The sequence below is a fragment of the Lactuca virosa genome, chromosome 7 (assembly GCF_052849685.1).
Source record: "Lactuca virosa cultivar CGN04683 chromosome 7, Lactuca_virosa_CGN04683_v6, whole genome shotgun sequence".
NCBI lineage: Eukaryota > Viridiplantae > Streptophyta > Magnoliopsida > Asterales > Asteraceae > Lactuca > Lactuca virosa.
The window spans coordinates 76492400-76507243 of NC_136432.1; the positions used below are offsets into that span (position 1 = coordinate 76492400).

General features: G+C 34.7%; 2 protein-coding genes across 2 annotated transcripts; both read left to right on the forward strand.

Moving 5' to 3' along the window:
* Positions 1 to 2076: 2076 nt before the first annotated feature.
* Positions 2077 to 5440, forward strand: LOC145125691 (uncharacterized). The gene is made up of 7 exons (XM_079061115.1): positions 2077 to 2575; positions 2933 to 3454; positions 3533 to 3643; positions 3778 to 3846; positions 3939 to 3986; positions 4097 to 4529; positions 4639 to 5440. Exons 1-6 carry the CDS (start codon positions 2095 to 2097, stop codon positions 4444 to 4446), a joined length of 1581 nt encoding a protein of 526 aa, XP_078917241.1. The 5' UTR covers positions 2077 to 2094; the 3' UTR covers positions 4447 to 4529; positions 4639 to 5440.
* A 1657-nt stretch (positions 5441 to 7097) lies between these two features.
* LOC145126793 (uncharacterized) lies at positions 7098 to 7829 on the forward strand. The gene has a single exon (XM_079062093.1). The coding sequence runs from the start codon at positions 7098 to 7100 to the stop codon at positions 7827 to 7829; it is 732 nt and encodes a 243-aa protein (XP_078918219.1).
* Positions 7830 to 14844: the final 7015 nt, after the last annotated feature.

Below are 14844 nucleotides of genomic sequence, written 5' to 3' on the forward strand. Positions count from 1 at the left end.
CCCTTTTTGACTCGTTACCCAACACATGAAACACACCAAAATTGATTTATTTGAAATTTATATAATTCAAATGTCAGTTTCGGAGCTTGACCAACAGAAGAGGCATATACAAAGATGAGTTCACTTGTTCTTTTATTTTATTTTGTAATAGTAAAATGAGGCTCCCAGTACTTATATGCATTTTAGTATATACATTTCATAGTAAAATCATTTGGTAAGTGACTTTTGTAATTACTATTCTTTGCTTGAAATTTTTATTATATGAGGGAATTACTTCTTTTAGAACAGATGTGGGTATTACTTGGGGAGGATGAAATCTTTAAGTGGCTTTTGTGGGCACCACAAATCAGCTCATCTTTCTATTTATGATATGTAAGAGAAAATGGTAGGAATATTGAGAGAAACAAAAAAAGTTAAGAGTTAGTATTTACTCCAGCAAGCAAGTATTGATGCTGTATATACACCAGGCTAGTAGCTTGCAATGAACACAAGATAATGAGAAAAACGATATGAAGTTGGTATAAATTAAACTTTAATTGTACTCCATGTACAATTAAAGTTTATTTTTTAAATATAAAACACATAAGAACTACTGTCCATGGAGGGAGAGTGATAAGTCTAAATACAAAAAATCATGCTTCTCTCCTATATAAAACTTAAAATTACTAACCCAAAACTTATATTGGCACTACAGTTTCATTCCAAAAGTTTGTTGCTGAAACTGTTCTTATATAGTTTGGTTATCAAATAGTTTTTCTCTGTAAGAGAGGACTGATTCCTATCAATCTATAGCAACAGATTAATACTGAAACAGTTCATACACATAATTTGGTGTATGAGTATGTATTATGAAGATTGTCCAGCCTTGTGTAACATACGAACATGATGAAAGGAAGGCCAAATGCCATAAAAATGTAGTCACTTACAAAGATGCCAACAAATGATATTTTAAATATATAACTAATAACCGCCCAGTATTAGTGTATTACATTTGTATAGTAATTTCTTCTAAGTAGATAAAAACATGTATCTAAATTTTATTATATCTAAAATGAACTAGTTCTTTTGGGTGGATCTAGTGTCTAATTTTGTCCATTTAAACAATCAACAAAAACCACAGGGCTTCTAGCCCAGTGGTATCAGGTGTTGTCTTCCTTTGAGGTTGAGTGTTCAAATCTCGTCTGGAACATAGCTACAATTAGGAGCAGTTTAGGATTATATTAGAGTTGTTGTTTCAAAGACTGATCTTATCTGTACCTTATATATCAGTAAGAACTCACTCGAGTCAACCAATTAAACAATAAAATATGTTCCTTACTCTATAAAGATTAAAGAGTTCTTGTTATAATTCCCTTTGCCTATGACTGTATGAAGGACTAAGAACACAGACGGGTGACAAAAATGGAAGGGATGGACTTCACTTGTTCTTTATTTTTATTTTGTAATAAATAGATAACCTTCACGGTATACTTGCATTACATTTTGATGAATAAATTTAATAGTAAAATCGTTTAGTAAATAACTTTTGCAATTATAATATTCTTTGCTTGAATCTTTAATATTTAAGGGAATACTTGTGGAGGATACAATCCTAAAGTGGCATTTGTGGGCACCACAAATCCACTCCATGTCTCCTATTTAAATATCTAAGAGATGGAAGCAGGAGGATTGAAGATAGGAAAAAATTAAAAAACATACAAAGATGGCAAGCTCAAGCTCAAGCTCTAATCAACATGTCACATTGGATGTTGGAGAAGAATACACATACCCATATCCATCAAATCCTGCTGCAGCAGGCTTTATTAGTGTGAAGCTGAGTGGTAGGGACAAATACGGTGTTTGGAAAACACAGATGCTATGTCTCTTAAAGAGTCATGGTATGTTTGGATTCGTTGATGGAACACTTGTAAATAACTTTTGCAATTATAATATTCTTTGCTTGAATCTTTAATATTTAAGGGAATACTTGTGGAGGATACAATCCTAAAGTGGCATTTGTGGGCACCACAAATCCACTCCATGTCTCCTATTTAAATATCTAAGAGATGGAAGCAGGAGGATTGAAGATAGGAAAAAATTAAAAAACATACAAAGATGGCAAGCTCAAGCTCAAGCTCTAATCAACATGTCACATTGGATGTTGGAGAAGAATACACATACCCATATCCATCAAATCCTGCTGCAGCAGGCTTTATTAGTGTGAAGCTGAGTGGTAGGGACAAATACGGTGTTTGGAAAACACAGATGCTATGTCTCTTAAAGAGTCATGGTATGTTTGGATTCGTTGATGGAACACTTGTAAGCCCTCAAACAAGTAGTAGTGTTTACAGGAGGGAGAAAGTGTGTGACCATAACAGTCTTTGGCTGTGGACAAGATCAGATGCTCTTGTGAAAGGTTGGATTCTTGGTTCCCTCTCGGAACAAACACTCATGGATGTTGTGGATCGTCTTACAGAAAAACTTCATTTAGATAGAAATGCAGCAGAAGATTTCAGTGCAAAAGATGTATGGGATGAACTGCAGACTATGTATGCTCCTCCTGCTGTTGTTCCACAACTGCCTCCTGTTGTTGAAGGTACGTACAATCTATCTCTTGTTTGCTAATCTAATCAATCGTTTATTTTTGTTTATCTTTTAGATATACCCAAGCATACTACTAGTAAATTAAATATGTATAGCTTTTACTGTATATATAGTCACTAAAAAGTTGAGTCGACCAAGTATTTATTTAAACAAACAAGGTAAAAGAGATACAGAGTATGACAAAACATATAAACATGTACATGAACAAGGTTTTTTCTTTGTTTTTACTTAATTTCCTTCTTTAGAATCCCCAATATTTGGATTAGAGATTAGATTACACCATCAGAGCACATACTTTGTATCTATCTTTTTCTTTTTTTACCTTCATAACAAAAGTATGCATATATAGATACACTACAAGGTGAAGATGAAGAAGACAGAGCATTGAATCTCCAACGATTGTACAAATATGCTCAAGAAGAATATTGGGATGTGGTTGAAGGGATTTTGAGTCATGGAAGGGTTACCGTGACAGACAAAATCACGAATAATGGCAACACCGTGCTCCATGTAGCAGTCGGTATTTCCAAGAACCCGGAATTGTTAGAGAAATTGTTGGAAAGGATACCCGAGAACACACAATTAATGGAACTGAGAAATTCAGATGGAAGCACACTGCTTCATGTCGCAGCCATTATTGGCAACACCCAAGCTGCTGACATCTTGGTGGCAAGAAACCCAGAGTTGTTGTTGGCCGAGGACAACGAGGGTCAGACACCACTAGCCTTGGCTCTTTCTAATATGCACACCGACACAGCCCGACATCTGTTGCAACATATCAATAATACTGATGACATACAGAAGGATGCCCTGTTTTCTGGCAAAACTGGTGATGAGCTTCTAGTTAGTGTTATTTCCTCTAAAGATTTCCGTAAGTGTTACTGGTTAGTAAAAAACCTACCCATCCGCTTAATTGATAGATCTGACTTTGGACTATGTGTGTGTGTAGGCTTTGCCAGAAAACTATTGAAGCATTACACAACATTGCATTCTGATGCTGTGCTTATGGCTATAGCTCAAAATTTCCCAAGCCAAGTCAATATGTTTGAAAGATATAAAGGTTTGTTGCTTTTTTTTTATCTTAATTAATCTGCGTGTTCCTTTACATTGTCATTTTTTATAACGCGTCTCTAACAAACTTCCTGCACACCACTTTTTATATTGTATGGACTGATCAATTACTTGAAAGAGCAGCCTGCATTTACAGAATTGACAGATCTTCCCCATGGGTTGATAGTTTGATAATCAGCGTAATCATTCTTGGTAAGTCATGAGTTTATCTTTTCTTAAACTTTTAACTTGTTGGTTGCACATTCTATTATTAATCCTAACAAACATCCCATCGCTTGATGCAGTGACTTACCTCATCCTTATGCTTTTGCTGTTTATCCCTGGGATGTTAGGTAAGATGATCAACAAGTACCGTCACTGTATTACAATAAAACAAAAGAGAGAAAAAAAAAGATCTATTTCTTTATTTTGAGATACTCATTTGGATCTATATATATTGCAGTGTGGTTATCAATTAAAGAGAGAGTTGAAACTCATGAAGATGCTATGAGACTGTTGTATAGGGCATCTGATTTGATAAAGGAAAAGAATCACCCCAGCTCTTACCATCACTATTACAAAAATCCGATTCTTGAAGCCACTAGACAAAATGCAAATTCGTTTGTAGAATATATAGTGTTTCTCTTCCCAAATGCAATTTTGAGTGCCAACGAAGACGGTCACAACATTATTCAGTATGCTGTGATAAATCGCTCAGAAAAAGTTTACAACCTCCTTTATCAGATGAGTGAACATAGGAATATATATATGGAACAGTTAGAGATTCTTATGGGAATAACCTGTTGCATCTAGCTGCAAGATTGGCACCTAACAACAAACTGAATCTTATATTGGCGGCAGCTTTACAAATACAACGTGAACTGCAATGGTTTAAGGTATGAATCTCGATGATTCAAAATTGACATACCTCATATTAAAAGACGTGCCATAAGTTTTATCAAGCATGTGTAACAATTAACATATAAACATATTGTAATCTTGTAGGAAGTGGAAAAATTCATCTGTCCTCTAAGCGTAATACAAAAGAACTCTTTCAATGAAACACCACAAATGGTATTTAGTAGATAACACAAGGAGTTGGTGATTGAGGGAGAAAAATGGATGAAGTCCACTGCGGAGTCCTACACGATTACAGCTGCATTAATCATCACCGTTGTGTTTGCGGCAGCTATTACAGTGCCAGGAGGAAACGATCAGAATAAGGGGATACCAATTTTTACCAATCACACCGCTTTCACAGTATTTGCAATATCAGATGCCATATCATTATTTGCAGTTGTTACATCATTGTTAATGTTTTTTGTCGATTCTCACTGCACGTTTTGCTGAACAAGACTTTCTCTTTAAGTTGCCTACAAAGTTGATAATTGGTTTGGCGACCTTGTTCATCTCAACCACAGCCATGATAGTAGCTTTTGCTGCAACATTGTACCTTGTATTTGGCCAAAGCAACTCGAGGATTCTTATTCCAATAGCTGTCTTGACATGCCTACCAATCACCTCTTTTGTTACCCTACAGTTCCCTCTTGTCATAGATTTGATTAGTGCTACATATGGCCGTAGTATTTTTGGTAAGAAAAGTGACTATCCTTTTTATTAATTATTTTTCTTTGATTATAAAATGGCAGACCAGATAGATGTGAAAAGTGGTAAAAAATGTAGTCATTTGAATTTGTAGTATTTAAGTTATTTGATGTATTAGGCTGGAGAAATATTGATTGGGTGACTACGTATCAGAATTATTCTCAGAATTGGGAATTGCATGTACCATTTCCACTTTCCATCACCATACCACTACTACCACAAGAATGTTCATAAACAAAAAGTATGCACAAAATAGGATCATTTTATAGCTGAGTGACATACTTATTGGTTAAAATGTTCTTCATCCTCAATAACAATACATCCCTGAGGACCAATGATGTATTTTTAAAAAACTATGTTGCTATTTTTGTCCAAAGAAAATGCATAAAATTAATGGATTAAATAATAATGTTTAAAAGTATGTTGCTCTTTCTTCCAAAAGGTGTCGAGAAGATGATCATAAAAATTATTTTAAAATATATCCAAAATTGGTATAAAACAACATTGCTATTTCTTGCTTAAGGTTTAAAAGTACTTTGCTATTTCTTCCAAATGGTGTGCTGTGTGCATGTGCTCATAAACATATGTTGTACCCTAGAATTTAGAACAGATTGAAATGGTTTTGAATCGTATGAGTGATTGGAAATCAAAAGATCGACTCTCTAATTGAAGACGTTCCAAGATAATGACCGATTCAACCTAAATCGCTCACGATTTCCGTTCTGATCGATACGTACTGAAACGAACTACAAAGCGCGCCAAATTGCTATCGGTAAGAGAATCGGATCACTTTCCAAACGCGCCAAATAGATGTCCAGTTAGGGCCAATTGATAATCAATCAGTATTTGGGATCGCTAATTTTGTGTTCGGATAGCTATTTGATACACGGTTTGAAAGCCGAACTTGTAATTGGAGGGAATATATCGACCCTTGGAAAAACGCAATGTGTCGACCTCGATTTCTATTCTATCTGAGACAGAGCATTAACATGTACATATATACACCACACATATGCATGGCGAATTTCATCAATCATCATCCAATTTCTATTCATCTGTCCTACTCTTTTTCAATTTGTAATCTGTTTTTTATTTTATGTTTCTGTTTTGAACTTTCGATAACTAAGTGGTGTTCCCGTTTCTGTTTTGGTCATCAAGAACTTTTCTGGTTGGGAGTTTTCATAATTTATGTTGTTTGTAATTTTGTTTCTGTTTGTAATCAACTGAAAGTTCCTGTAATCCTGTTTTTAAATCAAGCAATCAACTCCAAGGTTACTGTTTCTGTTGGATTAATCGGTTAATAGGAAACTTTCCTTATTATAAGATTTCTTTATATTTAGTTTAAATAAGGTATTTTCGGAAACTTGATATGAACGTTGTTTTAGGTTTTGTGTTTGTTTAGGGTTCAATTATGTCTAGCATAAACAGGGTACAAGTTTGAGATGTTTAAAAAAAAGTTTTGTATTCTCGTTTAATTAGAAAAAGCTTAGTACTCAAACAATTTTCTATTGTTCTGTTCTTTCTTCTTTTAGCTGCATACTTGTTTGCTTTTTGTTTATAAGTAAAGCAAGTTCCAAACCTAAGTAATCTTACACATGGTATCAGAGTGGTTTCGTTGTAGGGGGTGTGATTCGAGGTTGATAACAAACAACCCCAGTTTCTCTTAATCGGGCTTGTGAGAGACTAACCGGAGGCGCGGAATAAAGCGACGGGAAGACGTCAAAGCGGGTGGCTTTGATACGGTTCATTTTGCGGGTGACGAAAGACGGTAAAGATGGTCGTGACATTGTCTTGTTGTCTGGTGGAAGAGTGCTCTCAGAAAAATCTTGATTAAAGAGGCCGGGGTTAAGGAGAAAAGGATGTTGTTGGTTAAAGAAGGAGGTTCGATGACATATCAAGTTCTGGTTTTGACTCCAACGAATTATCCGTTGTGGGCGGTCAAATTCAAATCAATTATGGATGCACACGGCATATGGGAGATGGTCGAACCGAATGCATTAGGTGAAACATCGGATCAAAAGAAGTCAAAACAAGCTCTTGCTTTTTTGTTTCAAGCGATACCCGAAGACATGGTGTTGCAAATGGTGAGTTACACCGACCGAAAGCAAGTATGGGGTGGGCTAAAAACACCGTATTTGGGTTTGGATCGGGTGAAAACGGCTCGATTTGCAACGTTAAAAAGAGAGCTTGAAAGTTTGTGCATGAAGGAGGGTGAAACGGTCGATGATTTTGTGACAAAATTATCCGGTTTAGCTTCAAAAGCACGGAGTCTTGGTTACGAGCTTGAAGAAGTTGATTTGGTGAAAAGGTTACTTGATTCGACACCTAAGTCGTTTCTTCAAATCGTGGCTTCAATAGAGCAATGTTTCGAGTTGGATTCAATGTTATTCGATGAAGCGGTTGGTAGATTGAAGGCATACGAGAAGCCTATAAGAGGAACCGAGAAAGTGGAGGACACTCAAGGTGGATTATTGTTGGCTAGTGAGGAGAAATCACATGTTTGTAAGCATTGTGGCAATGGACGTTCATATCGGGATGACTGTGGACGTGACCGGGGAAGAGGTCGGGGGTCCGGGAAGTCGAGATGGTAATTTACGTGTCTGGGATAAAAGTCACGTTAGATGTTACATGTGGTGAGCTTGGTCACTATAAAAATGAGTGTCATAAATGGGAAAATGAAGAAGCGGTTCTAATCGAAGAGGAACCGGGAGTGTTTTGAACGAGTGGCATGATCAAACCGATTAAGGGGGTGATTGTTGGATTAATCGGTTAATAGGAAACTTTCCTTATTATAAGATTTTTTATATCTAGTTTAAATAAGGTATTTTAGGAAACTTGATATAGACGTTGTTTTAGTTTTTGTGTTTGTTTAGGATTCAGTTATGTCTAGTATAAGTAGGGTACAAGTTTCAGATTTTAAAAAAAAAAAGTTTTGTATTCTCGTTTAATTAGAAAAAGCTTAGTACTCAAGCAATTTTCTATTGTTCTGTTCTTTCTTCTTTTAGCTGTATACTTGTTTCCTTTTTGTTTATAAGTGAAGCAAGTTCCAAACCTAAGTAATCTTACAGTTTGGTTGGCAACATCTTTATTCCATTCCATTCCATGATGGAATGAGTGATTGCATTACATGATCTTGTTACCTAAGTCCTAACTAAAAGTTCCTGATTAATCTTTTCTTTTTAAAATGCATAGGAGTCCCGAGTGTGATGGAAATAAAGTTCTTATTTCCCAGCAGGTACATTTTGAACAGAAATTTTAAACCAACTTTAAAACATTAAGCAAGAAAAACCGGCTACTTGGATGTTTAAAACTGTGTAGCTATTTTTTGCTTATTGTTTTAAGAATACATTGCTATTTCTTAATTATTGTTTAAAGTTTGTCTAAAATTCAAAAAGCAGTTGTTGGGGCTTGTTACCGTAAATTTGGATAGATAAAATAGGAAAAATTATGTGTCTTTTTCCAGGACAGAAAATAATTCAGGGGTTTTTACGAATATAACAGAGTTAAATATTTTTCATCGATGCAGGTCTTAATCTTCTTGAAGCATATTCCTACTGCATATATGATTAAATATGCATTCACAACTCCACAATAAATTAAAATTTCAGTCAACCAAATGAAGATTTAATTCTTTTTGACCTGTGTCAACACACCAATATTGGGTTTTATTCGAAATTTCTAAGTGGTGAGAGCTTGACCTACATACAGATAACACATATACAAAGATGGGTTCACTTGTTCTTTTATTTTATTTGGTAATAATGAAATGAGGCTCCGGGTACTTATATGTAATCTAATAAACACATTTCTGCATTTCATAGTAAAATCATTTGGTATGTAACTTTTGTAATTAAATATTCTTTGATTGAAACTTTTATTATGTGTGGGGATTACTTCTTTTAGAACAATGTGGGGTTAACTTGGGCAGGATGCAATCTTTAAGTGGATTTTGTGGGCACCACAAATCAGCTACATCTTTCTTTTTAAGATGTGTAAGAAGATGGTAGGATAGGAATATTCACGGAAACAAAAAAAGGTTAAGAGTTAGTATTTATACCAGCAGGCAAGTACTGATGCTGTATCTACACCAGGCTAGTAGTTTGCAATGATGACTCTATTGGAACACCAGATAATGAAAAAAAAAGATATGAAGTTGGTATAAACCAAACTTTAATGGTACTCCATGTACAATTAAAGATTATTTTTAAATATAAAACACATAAGAATTAGTGTCCATGAAGGGAGGGTGATAAGTCTAATTACAAGAAATTAATGCTTCTCTCCTATTTTAAAACTTAAAATCACTAACCCAAAAGTTATGTTGGCACTACCGTTTCATCCCAGAAGTTTGTTGCTGAAACTGTTCTTATGTATAGTTTGGTTTATCAATTTTTTTTCTTTAAAAGAGGACTGATTCCTATCAATGTATAGCCATAGATTAATACTGAAAAAGTTCTTATATATAGTTTGGTGTATGAGTATGTGTTGTGATGATTGTCCAGCCTTGTGTGTAACATGGTGAAAGGGAAATGCCATAAAAAAATGCACATGCAGTTACTTACAAAGATGCCAATAAATGATATTTGAAATATATAACTAATAAGTGGCCAATATTATTTTTGAATAGTAATTTCTTTTAAGTAGATGAAAGGATGTATCTAAATTTTATCATATATAAAATGAACTAGTTATGTTGGGTTGATCTTGTCTAATTTTTTCCATTTAAATAATCAACAATGACCAAAGCGCTTTACCCCAATGATATCACGTGTTATTTTCCCTTAAGGTTGTCGGTTCAAAAAATATGTGAAATTAAGAATAGTTTGGGACTGGTCTTATTTGCAGTTTATATATCTGTAAGAACTCAAGTCAACCAAAAAATAAAATATGTTCCTTACAATATAAAGAGTTCTTGTTATGATTCTCTTTGCCTATGAATGTAAGAAGGACTAAGAAAATAGACTAGTGATTGAAGGGAAGCATATGCAAAGATAGATTTCACTTGTTTTTTAATTTCTTTTGTATGTATTAAATTTTGATAAATAAGTTATAAAATAAAACTGTTTAGTAAATAACTTTTCCAATTATAATATTCTTTGCTTGAAATTTTACTATCAGAGGGAATTACGTGGGGAGGATTCAATCCTCAAGTGGCTTTTGTGGGCACCACAAATCCACTCCATGTTTCTATTTAAATAACTAAGAGATGGAAGCAAGAGGACTTAAAAAAAAACAAAGATGGCAAACTCAAAGTCTAGCTCTAATCCACATGTCACATTGGAAGTTAGAGAAGAAAACCCATACCCATACCCATCACATGTTTGTGCTCCCAATTTTGTTACCTTTAAGCTGAGTGATAGGGATGAGTATGGTATTTGGAAAACACAGATGCTATGCATGTTAGAGAGTCATAGTGTGTCAGGTTTCATAGATGGAACACTCGTAAGCCCTGATGAAGCCAGTAGTAGTAGTAATGTTTCCGGGAAAGAGAAATGACCATCAGACTCATCAGAAGCTGTGGAGAAGATCAGATGCCCTAGTGAAAGGTTGGGTTCTTGGTTCCCTCTCTAAAGAAACACTCGGGCAGGTTGTGAATCGTCTGATCAGAGGAAAACTCCATCAAGATGATTTCAGTGCAAAAGATGTTTGGGATGAACTGCAGACTATTTTCGCTCCTGTTGTTGTTCCAAAACTGCATGTTGTTGAAGGTACAATCCATCTCTTGTTTATTTGGGTTGGTGATTTAGATAAAGTAAAGCATACCACTACTTATACAGTAAAATATGTCTATTTCTTTTACTGTATAGTCGCTATAAAGTTGAGTCGACCAACCACTTGTTTACACAAAATACAAAGTACACAAAATGTATAAAAGTGTACATACAAATTAACAAGGTTTTTTTTCCATCATCCTCTAAAATGTTTAAAAGTGCACATATTTTGTATCTCGTAGTTTTTCTCTTGATAACAAAATTATGCAAATGTAGATACACTAGAAGATAAAGACAGAGCATTGGATCTCCGGAGATTCTGCCATTCTACTCAACAAGGAGTTTTGCAGTGGATCGAAGAAATATTGAGGGAGGGAAGGGTTACTGTGATAGACAAAATCACGAATAATGGCAACACTGCGCTTCATGTAGCATTCGGTAGTTCCAAGAAGCTGGAATTCCTAGAGAAATTGTTGGAAAAGATACTGGAGAACACACAACTCATGGATCTAAGAAATTCAGATGGAAGCACGCTGCTTCATGTTGCTGCTATTACTGGCAACACAGAAGCTGTTGGCATATTGGTGGCAAGAAACCCAGAGTTGTTGTTCGCTAAAGACAACAAGGATCTGACACCACTAGCCTTGGCTCTTTCTAATATGCACAAAGAAACAGCCCGACATCTGCTCCAACACATCAATAATACTAATGATGATGCTCAGAAGGATGCTCTGTTTTCTGGCACAACTGGTGATGGCCTTCTAGTTACTGCTATTTCCTCCAAAGATTTCCGTAAGTGTCAACTGGACTCAAATTCCATCAGTAAAAAACCTTCCAAGTTAATTGATACGGCTGACTTTTGAATATATGTAGACCTTGCAAGAGATATGTTGGAGCATTACAAATCATTGCATAGTGATGCTGTGCTGATGTCTATAGCTCAAAATTTCGCACGCAAAGTCAAAGTATTTGAAAGATATGCAGGTTTGTTGTTTTTCTATCTTAACTGATCTGTATGTTCCTTTACGTTGTCAAATTATTTATAATTCTTCTCTAACAAACTTCCTGCAAACCACTTTTTATATTGAAGGGACTGATAAATTACTTGAGAGAGCAGAAAGTTTTCCTCCATGGGTTTTGATGTGGATAATCCTCCCATTCGTTTGTGGTAGGTCATGTGTTTTTCTTTTCTTAAACTTTAAAGTTGCTGGTGGCACATTCTATTATAAATTAACCCCATCATTCTAACAAACATTGTATCACATAATGCAGTGGCTGACTACGTCATTATGCTATTCCTGAAAATGCTTATGAAGTTAGGTAAGATGATCAACAAGTATCTCATTGAATTACTAAAAACAAAAAGAGAGAAAAAAGGGCTATTTCTTTATTTGAGATACTCATTTGGATCTATGTTGCAGTGTTTCCATTCATTAAAGAGAGACTTCGAATTCATTTACATGCTATGTACCTGTTGAGGGAAGTATGTGTTGGTTTAAACTTCTTAAACAATGATAATTTGCTTGCTTTAATCTGCTATTATGAATCAAAACAAAGCAGGAAGAAAGCAAAACAAACAAAGAAGGACAATAGACAGCAAGGGAAAAAAACGTGCTGGGAAAAAATATGGAGCAAGGAGAAAACTTTTTTAATGCTTAAGGCTCAAGTTCTTCATCAAAGAAAAAAGTAAATAATTACACCTATATATAGGAAACAAAAAAACGTGACCTCTACTTTTCCTAGACTTGTTGACCAAGCAAAACTTCCTAATTCCTAATTAGACTTATATACAAACTTTCAATATTCTGAATTACATTTACATTCTCCCCTGTAATTCAGAAACTCTTATCTCTTCAACTCCAAGCAACTTTCTCATGCTTTCAAACTTCACTTTGTTCATAGGCTTGGTCAAGATGTCAGCTTTCTACTCATTAGTATTCACATGCTTTACTATAACATTGCCTCTTTCTATATGATCACGAATGAAGTGATATCTTGTATCAATATGTTTACTTCTTCCATGAAAGACTGGATTTTTCATCAAATCCAAAGCTGACTTTGTTAAGATTTATGGAGTCATGAACAAATTGACAAGTTCCTAAGAGTTCAAGGGCCATAAATGAAACTTGGAAATTAAAACAATTGAATTGTTGAATGGACGGTGGAATCAATTGTTTAATATTTATTGTCACTATCTCTAATGTGAACGCAACAATTGAACATTTGAATTGGACGCGAACTTTCGGTGGAATAATCAATGGACGGCTAAAGAAAAATCTACGCATTTTTCAATCTTTGCGGCAATCTTGTGCATATTGCGGCTCACAAATATACCTATATATATGCATGTATGTTTTGCATATTTTGTGTGCAAAAACTTGAGAGAACATCAAATGTAGAGTGTCAAGCCAATTGTAATCTTGTGAGTTTTAATAAAATTCTCTAGTTGCAGCCCGTGGACGTAGGATTTGCACCGAATCCGAACCACGTAAAATCCTTGTGTTCTTTATTGCTTTATTTTCTCGTTTCGTTTGTGAGTGTGTGATAGTGTTTCCGTTGCGTGTACCCTGTCTCGATTCCTAACAGACTTGTTATCCACATTCAATTCAAATGTGTCACACCCCCAAACCAAGGATGGCGGAAATGTCCGGGGGTGGAGGACTTCATGTATAGTATCATAACAACAATTGTAATAGTAATTCAAGCAAACACAACCAACATATATATAATTGAAAAAGTTACATCATTGTATGAATTACATGTTTACGAATCAATTACAATATGTTGACAAAATATGAAATAGTAGACGCCTTAGAGTCCCATCCTCAAAAGCACTTGGTTACCTGTTTAATGATTTCCTGAGAATACAAGTTGTTTGAAAAAGTGTCAACACAAAGGTTGGTGAGTTCATAAGCTTTTGTTTGGTATTATTAAAAGCCTTTCGTTTGTAAAATTAGTAGTTGTTTTAGAAAAATCCAATATTTTCCTTAAAATGTATATGTAGTCTTAAATCCAAAGACCGAAATGTATAAGTAACTTTTCTTACTTATAATAAATAATGTAAGTTTAAATCGACATAAACTCGTTTAATTTTAATGAAGTTCCCGTAAATTCTAATATTCATTAATACTTTATGTGAGTTTATTAAAGCCTTTTCTTGTAAAAGTAGTGTTCGTTCCAGAAAATCCAATACATACATTTAAAAAGGGTACATTTATACAAAGGATATTTTCATTAAGCAAGGTACGGCCATACGGTACCAAGTTTTCATAACACGTAATTCCGTTAATGACTTTATGAAACATTACATAACACATACATTTAAAAAGGGTACATTTATACAAAGGATATTTTCCTTAATGTGTAAATGTAGTCTTAAAACCCAAAGACCGAAATGTACAAGTAGTGTTCGTTCCTTATAGTAAAACAATGCAAGTTTAAATCGACATAAACTCGTTTGATTTTAGTGAAATCCCCGTAAATTCTATGTTTGTTTATATTTAATGTGAGTTTATGAAAGCCTTTTCTTGTAAAAGTAGTGTTCGTTCCAGAAAATCCAATATTTTCCATAATGTGTAAATGTAGTCTTAAAACCCAAAGACCGAAATGTACAAGTAGTGTTCGTTCCTTATAGTAAAACAATGCAAGTTTAAATCGACATAAACTCGTTTGATTTTAGTGAAATCCCCGTAAATTCTATGTTTGTTAATACCACATGTGAGTTATTATAACCATGCTATGACCTAGTTGGCCTGAAACGACGTTCTTCAGGCGTCGGAAATGTTATGACATTTGTCACCCCAGACCTGTCGGTCTAGCTGTTGCATGCAGCTAAGGTGTGGGTTTGTCAGACCCAATATAGATCTATACACAAGTATCACGCTCTCCCTCGAGG

Excerpts from the sequence above, each read along its gene's own strand:
- LOC145125691 (XM_079061115.1), top strand. The coding sequence starts at position 2,095 with ATGGCAAGCTCAAGCTCAAGCTCTAATCAACATGTCACATTGGATGTT. Across the intron at positions 2,576-2,932 it reads ACTGCCTCCTGTTGTTGAAG|ATACACTACAAGGTGAAGAT; the intron begins GTACGTACAATC and ends ATGCATATATAG. Across the intron at positions 3,455-3,532 it reads TATTTCCTCTAAAGATTTCC|GCTTTGCCAGAAAACTATTG; the intron begins GTAAGTGTTACT and ends GTGTGTGTGTAG.
- LOC145126793 (XM_079062093.1), top strand. The coding sequence starts at position 7,098 with ATGTTGTTGGTTAAAGAAGGAGGTTCGATGACATATCAAGTTCTGGTT.